Genomic DNA, 15,742 nt, shown 5'->3' on the forward strand with positions numbered 1-15,742 from the left:
TATAAAAGCCACAGGATATCAAAAATCTTCCAGCCTGATCCCATAGGCTCAATATGCTCTTTAATAAACAATCTATACACACTGGACATTTAAGAAAATGTGTACCAAGTAAAAGAGGTTTATCTTTAAAAAGACATAAAGACCTACGGTGAAACTGACCCAATAAACATCTAATGTTTCTTCATTTAAAATAGTGCAGTATAAAAACGAGAAATGTTGATAAAGATGGGTCACCGTACAAAATGAGCATCATGGACTGGTAATAGGCTCCACCAACTTTACAACATGCAAAAATGATTTGCCAAGAGTCTAAACCTCTTTTCATATTCTTAATTGCACTGATCTATCTTTCTTTCTTTCTTTTCTTTTACATCAGAGGCAGACAGTTGGAGAACATGCATTTTGAGCTTAGCTACATTTCTCCAGAAACTAAGTAATTGCTAAAGTCACTGGAGAAGAGAAAGCTCCCGTGTTACTTTGTGCACCGAGGTAAACCACACCTCCACTGTTACTTTTTAAACCAAGTTTAACAAACCAATGGATATACCATATGACTTGTATTTAATAATTATGTTTAACAGTACCCAGTATGCTCTCTACCTCTAGTCATATCATGTTTCAGTGGAAAATGGGATAAATTTCATTATTACTTTACCAGGTTTTTTGTTTCGCTAGTTCTTCTTTTTTATTCTTTTGTAATTTCAGAGCTTCTTTATGCCTCATTTCTGCTTTCCTTCTTCTTTCTGCTGCCCGCCGTGCCAGAGCATTCAAATCAGGTTCCTAAAAATATGTATTACTTAAAATGTCATGTTAAACAAGATTAAAATGCCTAACATAAAAGTAATATCGGTGGTTCTCTAGTCAGGGCAAAATCACGAAGGTATTCAAATAACTGAAGTTTGAGAAACTGCACTGAAGCAGTTTCTTCATTGAAACTGTTTGTAGATGGATCATAGTTTCTATCCATTTTTTCACCCTTTTTGATTGGAACATTTAGTTCACTTACATTTAAAGAAATTATATTGATAGGTACTCACTACTCCCTCCACTCACTGAAGCACAAAGTTAATGGTGGCATAAGTAACACTATAAAAACCAGCTGTCACAATCTAAGGCTATTACTAAAAACACAGAGTAAACCCAAGGAGCAAGAACATATTTCTTTTTTTTTTTTTTTTTAGATTATTTATTTATTTATTTGACAGAGAGAAATCACAAGTAGGCAGAGAGGCAGGCAGAGAGAGATGAGGAAGCAGGCTCCCCGCTGAGCAGAAAGCCCGATGCGGGGCTCGAACCCAGGACCTGGGATCATGACCTGAGCTGAAGGCAGCGGCTTAACCCACTGAGCCACCCAGGCGCCCCGCAAGAACATATTTCTTAAAGATACTTATTTTCCTCACTAATTGTTTGATGTCAAAGACCTGCCTTCTTTGGAACTAGGTTGCTTATTTTGTGCAACTATCTCTGGGACCACAATCTAGTCTTTTCCAACCATGACTCACAATAAACAAAACATGGTCAGGGAATGGTGTTAAAGTTCTACTTCGTCTTTCTGAAAGTCATTAAAGAATTTTTACTATTTGTGCATGAAATACAAGTGATTACATAACATTCAACTACACATGTCTTAGAGGTATGATGAATCATAATAAAATGGGAAATCTGAATTCACCCCAATGAATCTGTCCAAAATGCTTAAAACAATCAATTTTTGGCTCAGAAGGTTGTTTTATTTACCCAGATAGTTAAGGACTGGAAGAGAACAGTTCCATTTTAAACACCACATGAAGACAGTGATTCTTACTCGGAAATGCATCCAGCAGTATTACTGTAATACATGAATACACCGAAAAGTTGAGGCAGGTCTGCCAGGGCAGCCGCAACACGGAGCACCCCAGGAAACCCAGCCTGCTCCAGTTTAGTCATCTTGCTAGTATGGTCCTAGCTGAGAGCACATGAGATCCCTGGTCCATCCCAAGCCCACTCTAGTTGTCCCATCAGGGTGGTCCCACAGCGCAGCACACCTGGCCCCGTCCCATGACTGTAGGAGCTCCACTTGCTAGCCAAAGCTACCAGCCATACTCAGTCTACACTGGGGACATTCCTACCTAAGACCAGTCCCTCAAGACCAGGAGAGGGAGCTGTTCCACCTAATTCCCAGAAACAAACACAGAAAGTCAGACAAAACGAGGAGATAGAGGAATATGTTCCAAATGAAAGAACAAAGCAAAACCGCAGAAAAAGAACTAAACAAAATGGAGATAGGCAATATACCTGGTAAAGAGTTAAAAGTAATGGTGAGAAAGATGCTCCCCAGGTTTAAGACTGGATGAGATCAGTGAGAACTTAAACAAAGAGAGAAAAAATTAAAAAAAAAAAAAAAATCAGAGCTGAAAAATACAGTAACTGAAATGAAAAATACACTAGAGGGAATCAACAGTAAGTTAAAGGATGCAGAAGAATCAATCAGTAAGCTGCAAAACAGGGAAGCACCCAAGCTAAACAGCAAAAATTTAAAAAATAATAAATTAGAAAATGAGAGTAAGTTAAGGGACCTGAGACACTAGCAAGTGTAATAGCATTCACATTATAGGGATCCCAGAGGAAAATAAAGGGGCAGAAAACGTATTTGAAGAAACAGTGGCTGAAAACTTTCCTAACCGGGGGAAGTAAACAGACTTATAGGTCCAGGAAGCACAAGAGAGCATCTAATAACATTAAACCAAGGAGTCACACACCGAGACACATAATTAAAATGTCAACAATTAAATCATCATCATGAAACCAGCCTTACAAGTAATGTTAAAAGGACTTAAGTGAAAAAGAAAAGGCCATAACTAGAAGTGAGAAAACTATAAAAGGAAAAGATTCCAATGTAAAAGCAAATACATTGTAAAGGTAGTAGAGCAATCATTTATAAAGCTAGTATGAAGATTAAAGGATAGAAGTAGAAGCATCAATTGTATCTACAATACTTAGGGGACACACAAAATAAAAAGATGTAAAACACTACCTCACATACAGAAAATATGAAATGGGCAGTAAAAATGTAGTGCTACTACAACGAAACTTAAGCAACCATCAACTTAATATAGACTGTTATATACATAGAACACTATGTATGAACCTGATAACCACAAACCAAAAGCCTACAATAGAAACACAGAGAAAGAAATCCAAGCATCAACACTAAAGAAAGTCATCAAAACACAAGAGAGCAAGAGAGCAAGAGAAAGAAGAGAGCGAGAGAAAAGGAAAGGAACATAGAACTACAAAAACAATCAGAAAACAACAAAATGGCAATAAGTATGTACCTATCAATATAATTTCTTTAAATGTAAATGAAGTAAATGTTCCAATCAAAAAGACAGGGTGAAAAATGGATAGAAACTATGACCCATCTACATGCTGCCTGTAAGAGACCAACTTTGGACCTAAAGACATCAGACTGAAAGTCATGGGCTGGACAAAGATATTCTATACAAATGGAAATTAAAATAAATAAATAAATAAAGCCAGGGCAACAATACCTGTATCAGGCCAAAATAGACTTTAAAACAGACTATACCAAGAGACAAAGAAAGACACTACATAGTAAAAAGTGATTAAACCAACAAGAGGCTGTAAACAACTGTAAATATCTAGGCATTTAACATAGGAACACTTAAATACATAAAGCAAATATTAACAGACATAAAAGGGAGAAAGTGACAGTAATACAATAGTAGGAGACTTAAACAGCCACTTACATTCACAGATCATCCAGATAGATGGACTTAAAATATACAGAGATTACATTCCATCCCACCCCCACGGCCCCCAAGAAAAAACTGTAGAATACAAATTCTTTTTGAGTGCACATGGAACATCCCCCAGGATAGAACACATGTTGGGGCACAAAAGAGTCTCAATAAATTTAAGAACTTAAATCATAATAGGAGCTTTTCCAACCACAACAGTATGGAGCTAGAAATCAATTACAAGAAAAATATTGAGGGGCACCTGGGTGTCTCAGTCAGCCTTTGGCTCAGGTCAAGATCCCAGGGTCCTGGGATCCAGCCCCACATCAGGCTCCCTGCTCAGCAGGAAGCCTGCTTCTTACTCTCCCACTCCCTCTGCTTGTGTTCCCTCTCTCTCTGTCAAATAAATAAAATAAATAAATAATAATAAAATCTTTAAGAAATAAACTGAAGGAAAAAAAAACCCACCAAACAAATGGAAAATAACATGCTATTAAACAACAAAGGATAACAAAGAAATCAAAGAAATTAAAAAAAAAAATACATAGAAACAAATGAAAATGGAAACACAATGGTCTAAATTCTTTGGGATGTGGAAAAACCAGTTCTAAGAAGGAAGTTTATAGCAATATGGGCCTCTCTCAAGAAACAAAAAAATCTCAAATAAGTAACCAAACTTATATCTAAAGGAACTAAAAACAAACAGCAAAGTCCAAAGGTAGTAAAGGGAAGGAAATAAAGATAAGGATGGAAATAAATCAAACAGAGATTAAAGGGAAAAAAACCAATAAACAAGATCAATGAAACTAAGCTTGTTTTTTGAAGAGAGAGACATAATTGAGAAACATTTTGCCAGACTCCTCAAGAAAAAAGTTCATTCAAATAAAATTTGATAGGCTGGTGGCTCAGTTGGTAAGTGTCTGCCTATGGCTCAGGTCATGATCCTAGGGTCCTGGGATCAATCCACCATCGGGCTCCCTGCTCAGCAGGAAGCCTGGTCTCCCTCCCCCACTCCCCCTGCTTGTGTTCCCTCTCTCACTATGTCTCTCTCTGTCAAATAAAAAAATAAAATCTTTAAAAAGTAAAATAAAATAAAAAAATAAAAATAAAATTTGAAAGAGAAGTTATGCCACAGAAAAACAAAGGATTAGAAGAGACTGCTATGAAAAATGATACACCAACAAATTGGACAACCTAGAAAAAAATGAATAAATTCCCAGAAACAATCTTCCAAGACTGAATTAGGAAGAAATAGAAAATATGAACAGACTGATGACTAGCAATAAAATTGACTCAATAATAAAAAAACTCCCAATAAATAAAGGTCAAGGACGAGATGACTTCCAGTAAATTCTATTGAACATTTTAAGAAGTTAATACTGACCCCTTCTCAAACTATTCCATTAAAAAGAAGAGAGAGGAATGCTTCCAAATTCATTCTACAAGGCCAGCATAATCCTGATACCACAACCAGACAAAAAATGCAGAAAAAGAAAATCAGATCCGTCTATACCTGATGAACATAGATGCGAAAATCAACAAAATATCAGCAAACTGAATTCAACAATACATTAAAAGGATCATTCACCATAATCATGGATTTATTCCAGGAATGCAAGGATGGTTCAAGAACCACAACTCAATTAATGAGATATACCACATTAACAAAACAAAGGGCAAAAACCATAAGATCAATTTCATTAGAAGCAGGTAAAGCATTTGACAAAAATCAACATCCATTCATGATAAAAACTCTCAACACAATAGGCTCAGAGGGAACATATCTCAACATAATTAAGGCCATTTATGAGAAACCTACAGCTAACATCATACTCAACTGTGAAAAGTTGAAAGCTCTTCCTCTAAGATCAGAAACAAAACAAGAAGTCTACTCTATTATTCAACACAGTACTGAAATTCCTAGCCACAGAGTAATAAAGTAATAAAGGTATCCAAACTGGAAAGGAAGAGATAAAACTGTCACTATTTGCAGATGACATGGTTTTACATATAGAAAACCCTGAAGACTCCTCCAAAAAGCTATTACGATAAATGAACTCAGTAAAGTTGCAGGACACAAAATTAATATACAGAAATTTGTTGCATTTCTATACATTAATAACAAAGTAGCAGAAAAAGATATTAAGAAAATAATCCCATTTGCAATTACATCACAAAGAATAAAATACCTAGGAATAAATTTAATTGAGGTGAAAAGACCTGTACTCTGAAAATTAAAAAACACTGTGAAAGAAATTGAAGATACGAATAAATGGAAAGATATTCAATGTTCACAGACTGGAAGAACTCATTTGTTAAAATGTCCATACAATCCAAAGCAATCTACGGAGTCAATGCAATCCCTAACAAAATATCAATAGTTATTTTCCACTGAACTAGAACAAATAATCCTAAAATCTACATGGAACCACAAAGACCCCAAATGGCCAAAGCAATCTTAAGAAAGAAGAACAAACCTGGAGGCATCACACTTGCTGATTTCAAACTGTATTACAAAGATATAGTAATCAAAACAGTATGGCACTAGCACAAAAACAGACACCGAGATCCATGTCTCTATGTCAACAACAGAGAGCCCAGATATAAATCCATGTTTATATGGTCAATTAATCAGCAACAAGAGAGGCAAAAACATACAATGAAGAAGAGACAGCCTCTTCAATAAACAGTGCTGGAAAAACTGGACAGCTACATGCAAAAGAATTAAACTGGACCACTTTCTCATAACATACACAAAAATTAACCCAAAATGGATTAAAGACCTAAGTGTAAGGCTTGAAACCATTAAATTATGTAAAGAAAATGTAAGTAGCAGTTTCTTAGAATCAGTCAGCATTATTTTTCTGGATTTGTCTCTTCAGGCAAGGGAAACAAAAGCAAAAATAAACAACTGGGACTACATCAAACTAAAAAGCTTTTTCACAATGAAGGAGAACATCAAAACAAACAAAGAAACAAAAAACCCAACTTACTGAATTGGAGAAGGTACCTGCAAATGATATATCAGATAATGCATTAATATACAAAATACATAAATAACTCATATAACCCAAAACAACAAATATCAAATAATCCAATTTCAAAATGAGCAGAGGATCAGAATTGTTTTCCAAAGAAGACAAATGGCTGGCCAACAGACACATGAAAATGCTCAACATCACAAATTAAAGGAATGCAAATCAAAACCACAATGAGATACCACCTCACACCAGTCAGAATGGCTAGTATCAAAAAGAAATAACGGGGCAACTGGGTGGCTCAATGGGTTAAGCCTCTGCCTTCGGCTCAGGTCATGATCTCAGGGTCCTGGGATCAAGTCCTGCATCGGGCTCTCTGCTCAACAGGGAGCCTGCTCTCCCCCCACCCCCGCCCCCCTGCCTGCCTCTCTATCTACTTGTGATCTCTCTCTGTCAAATAAAAAATAAAAAAATAAAAAATAAAATAACAATAATAAAAAAGAAATAACAAGTGCTGGTGAGGATATAGAGAAAAGGGAATCCTTCTGCACTGTTGGTGGAAATGTAAATTGGTGCAGCTACTGTGGAAAACAGTACAGAGGTTCTTCAAAAAATTAAAAATAAAAATACCAAACAATCTAGTAATTCTACTGCTGGGTATTCACCCAAAAAAAATGAAAACACTAATTTGAAAAGATATATGCACCTCCATATATTTTTTTAAGATTCTATTTATTTGAGGGGCAAGTGCAGAGGCAGAGGAAGAAACAGACTCCTCACTGAGCAGAAAGCCCGAAGAAGCAGAAGTGGGAAGCCGGGCTTGATCCCAGAATCCTGGGATCATAACCTGAGCCAAACACAGACACTTAACCAACTGAGCCAAACAGGCGCCCCTGCACCCCCATATTTGTTGCAGCATTATTTATAATAGCCAAATTATGGAAGCAGCCCAAAAGAAGATAAGGTGTGTATATATACAATGGAATATCACTCAGTCATTAAAAAAAAAAAAGATCTTGCCATCTGCGACAGTATAGTGGAGTTTATAGGTAATGTGCTAAGTAAAATAATTCAGAGAAAGACAAATACCTTAAGACTTCACTTGTAAAAAACAAAACAAATGAACAAACAAAAAACCAACTAACAGAGAATGGTGGTTGTCAAAGGTGAGCAGGCAAAGGATGGGTGAAATAGGTGAAGGGGATTAAGAGGTACAAACTTCTCGCTTTGAAATAAGTCACAGGAATGGAAAGCACAGCATAGGGAATATGGTCAACAGTACTGTAATAACTTTGTATGTTGACAGCTGGTAACTACATTTATCAGGATGAGCACTGCATAACGTATGTAATTGCTGAACCACTATGTTGTGCACCTAAAATTAATATAATACTGAATGTCAACTATAATTTAAAAAAATAATTGTAGAAAACATAAAGAAGTTCAGGCTGGCCAAAATAAATCCTATACATGCATGCATACCACAAACAACGTACTTTTTACTCATACCCACTACCAGACAGGTCAAATAAGCACTCACTCACATTTTCTTTGGCATGTTGGTGTCCCTCTCCCATACTTCTTAAACTTGCCAAATACAGCTTTTCCAAGTTCTTTATTTTCTGAGTTTGTGATTCTTTCCATTCTGTCCTTAGTTCCTCTGCCAAACGAGTTAATTGCTGATTTCTCCTCTGTTTTATGTCTTCTCTTATCTGTAAAGCGATACCCCTTTCTTGTTCTCGAACCTAAAGAATGCATATTTAACAGATTATATGAAAAGAGGCTTACTTCAAGTTTTTTTGGAAAGCTATTTGGAAGGAGGAACTTAAATGAATTCTCCTCAGGTGTATCAATAAGGCCTACGTAAAGTGGAAAATCAAGCAATATAAATAAGTTAAAATCTCAAGACTACTTCTAAACTTCTCTAACTTATTAGCTATTGTCCTCTCCTCTTCAACCCAAGCACCAACAGGACTACCATTATCATTGTAATAACTGTAAAAGCTTAAATTGGTAAGGATGTTCAATAAAATTTATAGCACAGGGGTGCCTGGGCAGGTCAGTTGGTTAAGCAACTGCCTTTGGCTCAGGTCATGACCCTGGAATCCCAAGATCAAGCCCTGTGTCAGGCTCCCCTGCCCAGTGGGGAGTCTGTTTCCGCCCTCTCCTTCTGACCCTCCTCCCAGTGGTGTTCTCTCACTCCCTTGCTCACTCTCTCTCAAATAAACGAAATCTTAAAAAAAATTTAAAAAGAATAAAATTTATAGCCCAGGTAAGTATAGATAGAGCCAGATGAAAAGTCCGTATTTGCGGTACATCATCCCCAATTTTAGATAGAATGGCCCCTAAAACATGTTTCACAAGGGCTTAACTATATTACTCTGAAAAGACTTCTAGAAAATAATCTACAACTTAATAAATGTTACAGCAACTAATAATCTTTCCAGCAAGTCTTCCTCAAAGCCATTCTTATCTTCCTACTCTAATCTTCATCAGTAACATGTAGTCTGGAAAATGTTTAAAGAACCATTTTCCAGTAATTATCAAGTCAAATAATCCCTGTCTTCAAACTCTTCTTCATCTGTTTACCATTTCAGCCCATTTTTTTCAAATTTTCCTAAACTTGTTAGTACACAAGAACCAGGGCTCTTAAACAACCAGAAAAGGGTTTTAAGTGCAACATTCAGAACTCTCTACTGTAATAAAAACACTAATAATTTGGGGAAGACAAAGAATTAGAAATCTTGTTCCAGATGAATCTTACCTGCAGCAATCTTAGTTTTCGTCGTCTTTCATAATCTTCCTTTAAAATGTGAGCTTCCTCATTAGGACTCAGTCTCAGCTTGCCAGCATTCCCTACCTTTCTTTTCATTTCCAGGTACTTTAAAGTTTCTGAATTTTAAAAAAAAGTCTATTAAAACAGGGCAGCAAAGATCAGAACAACGTTTAAAATACATTTACTGGGGCGCCTGGGTGGCTCAGTGCGTTAAAGCCTCTGCCTTCAGCTCAGGTCATGATCTCAGGGTCCTGGGATCGAGCCCCACATCGGGCTCTCTGCTCAGCAGGGAGCCTGCTTCCTCCTCTCTCTCTATCTCTCTGCCTGCCTCTCTGCCTACTTGTGATCTCTGTCAAATAAATAAATAAAATCTTTAAAAAAATAAAATAGAATAAAATATACTTACTACTTGACATTTAAAGGACTATATATACACAAAATAATTTGGATAAACTGAGGCCAACTTATATTTACAAATTACAATTATTAACTTCAGCACTTAAGTCGATGATTCTCAAATTGGGAGAAGGGGTTAAGTGGAGGGTGAACCAGAAGTACTTGAAAAAGTTTTTGCCCCATGACAGCAGAGTATTGTTTACCTACAGTACCTGGGACCTGACTTACTTCCCACTGGGATTTCCAGAGTTTAACTACATTAAATGTAAAAAAGCACAAAAACTTAAAAACGTGTTTTAGCTAAGAATAAATGTTTTCAGTATCACAATTTTACACTTTAGAACTTTGAGAACTTGTTCACAACCAACAGGACTGCTGCAATTGCAAAGGGCTCCTAGTCCCTAGTTTGAACTCCCAGTCTATTGTTTATAACTTGATGACCAAGTGTCACTGTATCATATGGAATCACATCAACCCCTCAACAATTCTTTAATAATTACAATGGTGTGATTGTTTCAGATCCATGACCACTTTAAAAATTTCTCTGAGATGATTGTGTTGCTCACATGAGTCAGGTGTTTAGGTCCTCAGATCTATTAATGCCACTGATATTCAGATGTTTTCACTCTCCTCTCTAGATTACAACATGGATACTTACATCTTTCTGAAGCTAGCTGAAGCTCCACTCATTCATGAAACTGTCCTCTAGTAATTTTTGCTTCACCTACCCACCATCTCATTCCTGACTTGCCCACCCAGAATGCACATTATCTTCACACTCAATTTGGGGACCAATCTAATGCTGTCTTGGTATTACTTTGCCCTAATTTTTCATCAATTACACTGTGACTTTTCTAGCTAGATTCCTAACAACTGAAGGACAGAGGTTATAGTTTTAATATTCAAGTTAATTTAACAAATAACAACTATCAGGCAGTATTTCACATACTATGGACAGATACTATTTTGGGCTACGAGGACTTAAAGTTATCTAATAGGGACAATTGGACTCTTTTGCCCAAAAGAAATAATTGCTGAAAAAGATCTGAAAATCTTTTCCAGTAAGTAACAGTAGGTAAAGTGCTAGCTGTCTTCCTCATTTTATAATGAAGAATCAAAGGCCTCTTGTGCTAAAGGACTTGACCTAAGTGACAGGATCTAATCCCAGATCCAAAAGAAGAATCTGGTTTTCTTATTCCATATGGCTCCTAACTTTCTGATATGCTAAAACATGTGGAATGAGGAAATTTTTGTTTAAACTGGTATCTTTTGCTAGTGGGGATTGATGAATAAGGAAAGACTGAACAAAGAAGAGAAAATGACCAAGGTTAAACTCAGTCTTAATAATTTTTCTGAAGGTCTTTGAATTCATATTCAAACTAACAAAACTAATTCCTGCTATATCTCATAGACAAAGTATCATGGGAAAAAAGGACAAAAAAGAGAACATACTGTAAAATTCCATTTACACGAAGTACAAAAACAAGCACACAAGACTAATCCATGATGACATGGGTTAAAACAGGGGTCACCTTTCTGTAGGTTAATGACTAGAAGGGGGCACAAATGAGCCTGCAGGGATGCTAGAGATGATCTGCATTTTGATCTGTTACGATTACACAGCTGTATACATATGTAAAATTCCTCAAATGATACACTTAGATTTGTGTGTTTTAAGTTTATACCTCAATAAGAAAGGGGAAAAAAACCTGTTTTTTTCAGATTGTTGTGCGTATCTATCATCTCATTTGCTTGGGGATTATAAGGAAACATAGATTTGTTACTTTTACCTCCTGAGGTGTGGTAGAATAATTTTTCTCTTGCATATAACTTCCTTAATTTTTTTAACTTATTTGGAAATAATTTCAGACTTAGAATTCCCACCTACTCTTTCCCCAGCTTCTCTAAACATCAATCACAGCACAATGATCAAAACCAAGAAACTGACACTAGCACAATACTTCTAACTAATCTACAGACTTTATTCAAATTTTGTCAAGTATCCCACTAACATCCATTTTCTGGACCAGGACCCAATCCAAGGACAACCCATTGCTTTCGACTGTTGTGTTATTCTGGGTCTTCCAAGAAGCAGAGGACAAGACAGGATTAAACCCCCGAAGATTTTATTAGGAGAAATGCCTGTGTGAGGGAAAATGAGGGAGCTAGTAAAGAGGGAGCATTCAGACTTCCATGCAAATATGACACTGAACGGAAGAAGGGAAAGTTGGGAAGATGACTACCCAGTAAGGTCTTTAGTAAGACCTCCCAGAGTTAAGGGAAAGTCCCTAGTTTCTTAGGAATAGGCCTGCCTGAATGTCCACGCCATATTCAGTCATTGGCCAAAAACAGCCCTTGGGAAGCATCCATGCAAATGGATTTCAGAAAATGGGAGCTGCAGCTCTGTGAATTACATTCTCACAGCTGTCAAAATTGTCACATCTCCCTGGACTTCTCTAATCTGGGACAGTTCTTCAGTCTGTGCCTTTCTTTTCAACCTCCCGACTTTTAAAAAATACTGGCCAGTTACTTTGTAGAATGTCCCTCAATTTGGATTTACTTAATCTTTTCTTGTGGTTAGATTGAGATTACAAATTTTTGGCAAGAACACCAAAGAAGTGATGACGTACCATTTCTCAGTGCACTAAATTACGTTATGGTGTCTTAACACTACTGGTGATGTTAATGTCTAATGCATTAACTATAACATTTACCAAAAAGCATTTTCTATCTTCACTATTCCTTCTACACTTATCAATTGGAATCCTACTGTGAGGAAGAGCTTCCCCTGCTCGCTCTCTCATTTATTAAGCCATTTATTCAGATCAGTAGGGATTTTTAAATTCTGTGTATTAATACTACCCAGTAACAGATGATATGAACTTACCTTTTAAGATTTTGTCCTGAGAATTAAACAGCACTTGGCATATCACAATCACAAAATACTGAACTTAGACAATCTCTGTTCAAGACTCATCACGACCATTTACAGCAGGAAAATACTGACCAAGTCATTTAAGTTACTGTGGTGTCGCTTTCTTAAACTATATAATGGGAATCACAACATCTACCCCAACAGGTTGTTCTGATGATTACGTGACTTAATATGAAACTGCCAAATACTCTCTAAGGATTAAGGACTCAAATGTTCCCCACTGTTTTAAAAGCTCAGCTTGTGGCAGGACTAACTACCTGAGAAATTAAAGGTGAGAGCAAAAAAGCACGCTCGCTCTCTGCAAGAAATAATTCCAGGCAGTGCTCTTAAACGGCTCCCGGGTTTCAGGACAAGTTCGGCGGGTTGGCTGGGGGCCCTGGGGAAAGAGTGGGCTGGACGCCTCGCGAAGCGCTTGCGGGAGCAGCCCCGGAGGCCCTCCCGGCCAGCCCCGGTTAGGAAGCCCAAGGACCCTGCGCGACCCCACCTGGGGAGGGCGCGCAAGGCCACACGCGCCTAAAGCCCGGGAGCAGCCTCTCGCAGCAAGCAGCGGGTCTGCGTCGGGACGCACCTCCCTTCCCCGCACTCTTTATCGCCGCCAGCCCGACCCCAGCCAGGGCCCGGGCCGCGCCGCGCTCCCGACGCCGCGCCTTCACGGCATCCCCTCCCTGGGGAGCACACCCCCCAGCTCCTGGACTTCGGGAGGTGGTGCACGCCCGGGCCACGGGAAGCCGGCTGGTCCGTCACTCACCTGAAAACCGGGGGCCCGGAATCAGGAACCGCAGCTCAGTCGGAGACCTCCCGGGCGCCCGCGGCCCACCAGCTTCCCAACAGCCGTTTGTGCGCCTGCGGGGCAGCCATCGCCAAGCTCCCGTCACTTCCGTCATTCAAACCGCCCGCCAATGGCGGGGCCAAGCGGCGGGAATCGGGCTAGTCCCGCCTCCCGCAAGGGCCGCTGGGACGGCCGCGCCGGAAAAGCCCGCGCACACGCCCAGCCCTACGTAGCGGTCCATTATTTCTCAAACCTGCCGAGGCTCGGAGGTTTACTGCCTCTCTGTCGCTGTGCCTGCTTTACACGTCAGGAGACAGAGGTCCAGAAAGGGGGAAATATTTGCCCAGAGAATTGAGGGTGACTTTAGTTTTAGGCCCTATTATGAAGATGCCTTGGGATAGGTGTCCTTTTGTGCATTGACTGTAGAATTCATTTGGTTCTGTTATTCTGCAGTCAGTGTCATGGCTTTCGTCAAGGGGCTCCGGCTCGTACAGCAGTGAACCATATTGTGATAGGGTGTGCCTCCTGCACACATCTGCACCATGTCACGGTTTACTATAAACTATAATCAGAGAGGGGATGAGAGCAGGTTCATATTTATTGAGCAACTAGTATGTGCCAAGTACAGTGTGGTAGGTTCAGGGGAGACAAGGGTAAATGCATTAAGGCTCCCATCCTAGATTTTGTAGGCTGGAGGTAAAACATGGCAAGAATCTAAGAATTAGAATATGGGGAGGGGGGAAGAGGGAAGTTGCTGACGTGATGAGATTTGGCATGGTGGTGGAGAAGAGGCCAGAGGTTATGAAGGCTGAAGTCAGGGAAACCAATTAGGATACAACTATAGGAAGTGAAAGATGATCGCAAACGAGGCCAAACATCAGAAATTGGCAGCTACCTGGCTATGGAAAGCAAAGGAGAGGGAGAAATCAACCATGATGCCCAAGTTCCATATTTAGCAACTGAGTGGATGGGGATAACATCCTGCTAGAATTCAGGAATAGGAGCAGGGTTGGGGGAAGGGGGAGTAACGAGTTATGCTTTGAATATTTTGAATATGAACTATTTATGGGATATAGACAAAGGATGAATTGTAGAAATATTTAGGAGGTAAAACTAGTAATACTGACAAAGGATTGCATGTGAGGTTGAGGGAAAAGTTGAGAGTGAAGTTAACCTCACAGGCTACTAACAATGTTAAAGGTGGTGCTACCAACCAAGGGAGAAAGCAGAAGTGGGAGTCAGTTAAGTGGGCAAGGTGACGAGCTCAGCTCTGGACATACTGAACTTTACTTAGGTGTGGAACATTTTGTGTTGTGCAGTAAGCAGATGACTACAGTGGTAGACAGCCCACAGAACTGGGGTGGCATTTAGACTTGGGTATCATTTCCGTATGAGTGACAACCAAAGCCATCGTAGATAAGATCACTTAGTGAGGATTTGCAGAGTGAGAAGAGCAATGAACTATGGACCAAACCCTAAGGAACATCAAAACTTAAAGGGAGCTGGAGAAAGGAACTGTCCAAGTACCTGAAGAGATAGTGTGACCCCACCTCACCTTTGCAAACAACAAAGATGAATTAAGGGGGAATTCAGTGACTTGGCCAAAAGCACATATAAGTGAAGGGTGGAACCAGGGCTAGAATTCCTGTCCTTATCCTAAATACTAGAATATTTCCTCCCTGTGTGCCTTCCCCATTTCCAGTTCACATTTATCCTGATGGACAATTGTATTCATTCTAAATATAGTCTTCAACATCCTCAACATAGACTCAGAGATACCCTCTTACGCCCAACAAAAGATGTGCCCATTATTTCAGGCTGTGGGCTAGGTTTAGTGTCCACCTTGTTTTTCAAAAGCACCCTGCACCTTTTCCATCATGGCACTTACCAGTTCTTATTGAAATGAGCTATTTATGGGGCTCTCTATTGATTAGACTCAGTTCCTCAAGAACCAGTAGTGCATTTGTTCAGTTACTGGCCACATAAATCTTCGTAAATGTTTGCTGAGTGAATGATATGCTCCCCTTCCCCAACCTGCATCCTAGGCAGAAATTCTACAATTGGAGACTTTGAATTAAGGCTTGTTCTGTTTTTAATGGAAGGCAATAAGGAATCAAAGAAAGTGCAGTGGACTTAGAGTTAGAACAT

At 39.0% G+C, this 15,742-nt stretch overlaps 1 protein-coding gene across 4 annotated transcripts in view; it reads right to left on the reverse strand.

Annotated features, from left to right (window-relative positions):
- LOC111154455 (centrosomal protein 295) overlaps nucleotides 1-13,626 on the reverse strand; it is a 53,404-nt gene extending 39,778 nt beyond the window's left edge. For 3 of the 4 annotated variants that reach the window (XM_022514060.1, XM_022514059.1, XM_022514062.1), the window contains exons 1-4: nucleotides 13,574-13,626; nucleotides 9,483-9,610; nucleotides 8,263-8,463; nucleotides 656-780 (exon numbers count right to left, since the gene is read on the reverse strand). In XM_022514060.1, coding sequence (XP_022369768.1) covers nucleotides 656-780; nucleotides 8,263-8,463; nucleotides 9,483-9,590 — 434 coding nt within the window. In that variant the 5' untranslated portion in view covers nucleotides 9,591-9,610; nucleotides 13,574-13,626. Of the gene's footprint in view, nucleotides 1-655; nucleotides 781-6,733; nucleotides 6,751-8,262; nucleotides 8,464-9,482; nucleotides 9,611-13,573 lie in introns of those variants that run through there. The other variant, XM_022514061.1, reaches the window with a different exon arrangement.
- Between the last annotated feature and the right edge of the window lie 2,116 nt (nucleotides 13,627-15,742).

Source organism: Enhydra lutris, unplaced genomic scaffold, assembly GCF_002288905.1.
Source record: "Enhydra lutris kenyoni isolate GAN:26980312 unplaced genomic scaffold, ASM228890v2 scaffoldscaffold37, whole genome shotgun sequence".
In the NCBI taxonomy this organism is placed as follows: domain Eukaryota; kingdom Metazoa; phylum Chordata; class Mammalia; order Carnivora; family Mustelidae; genus Enhydra; species Enhydra lutris.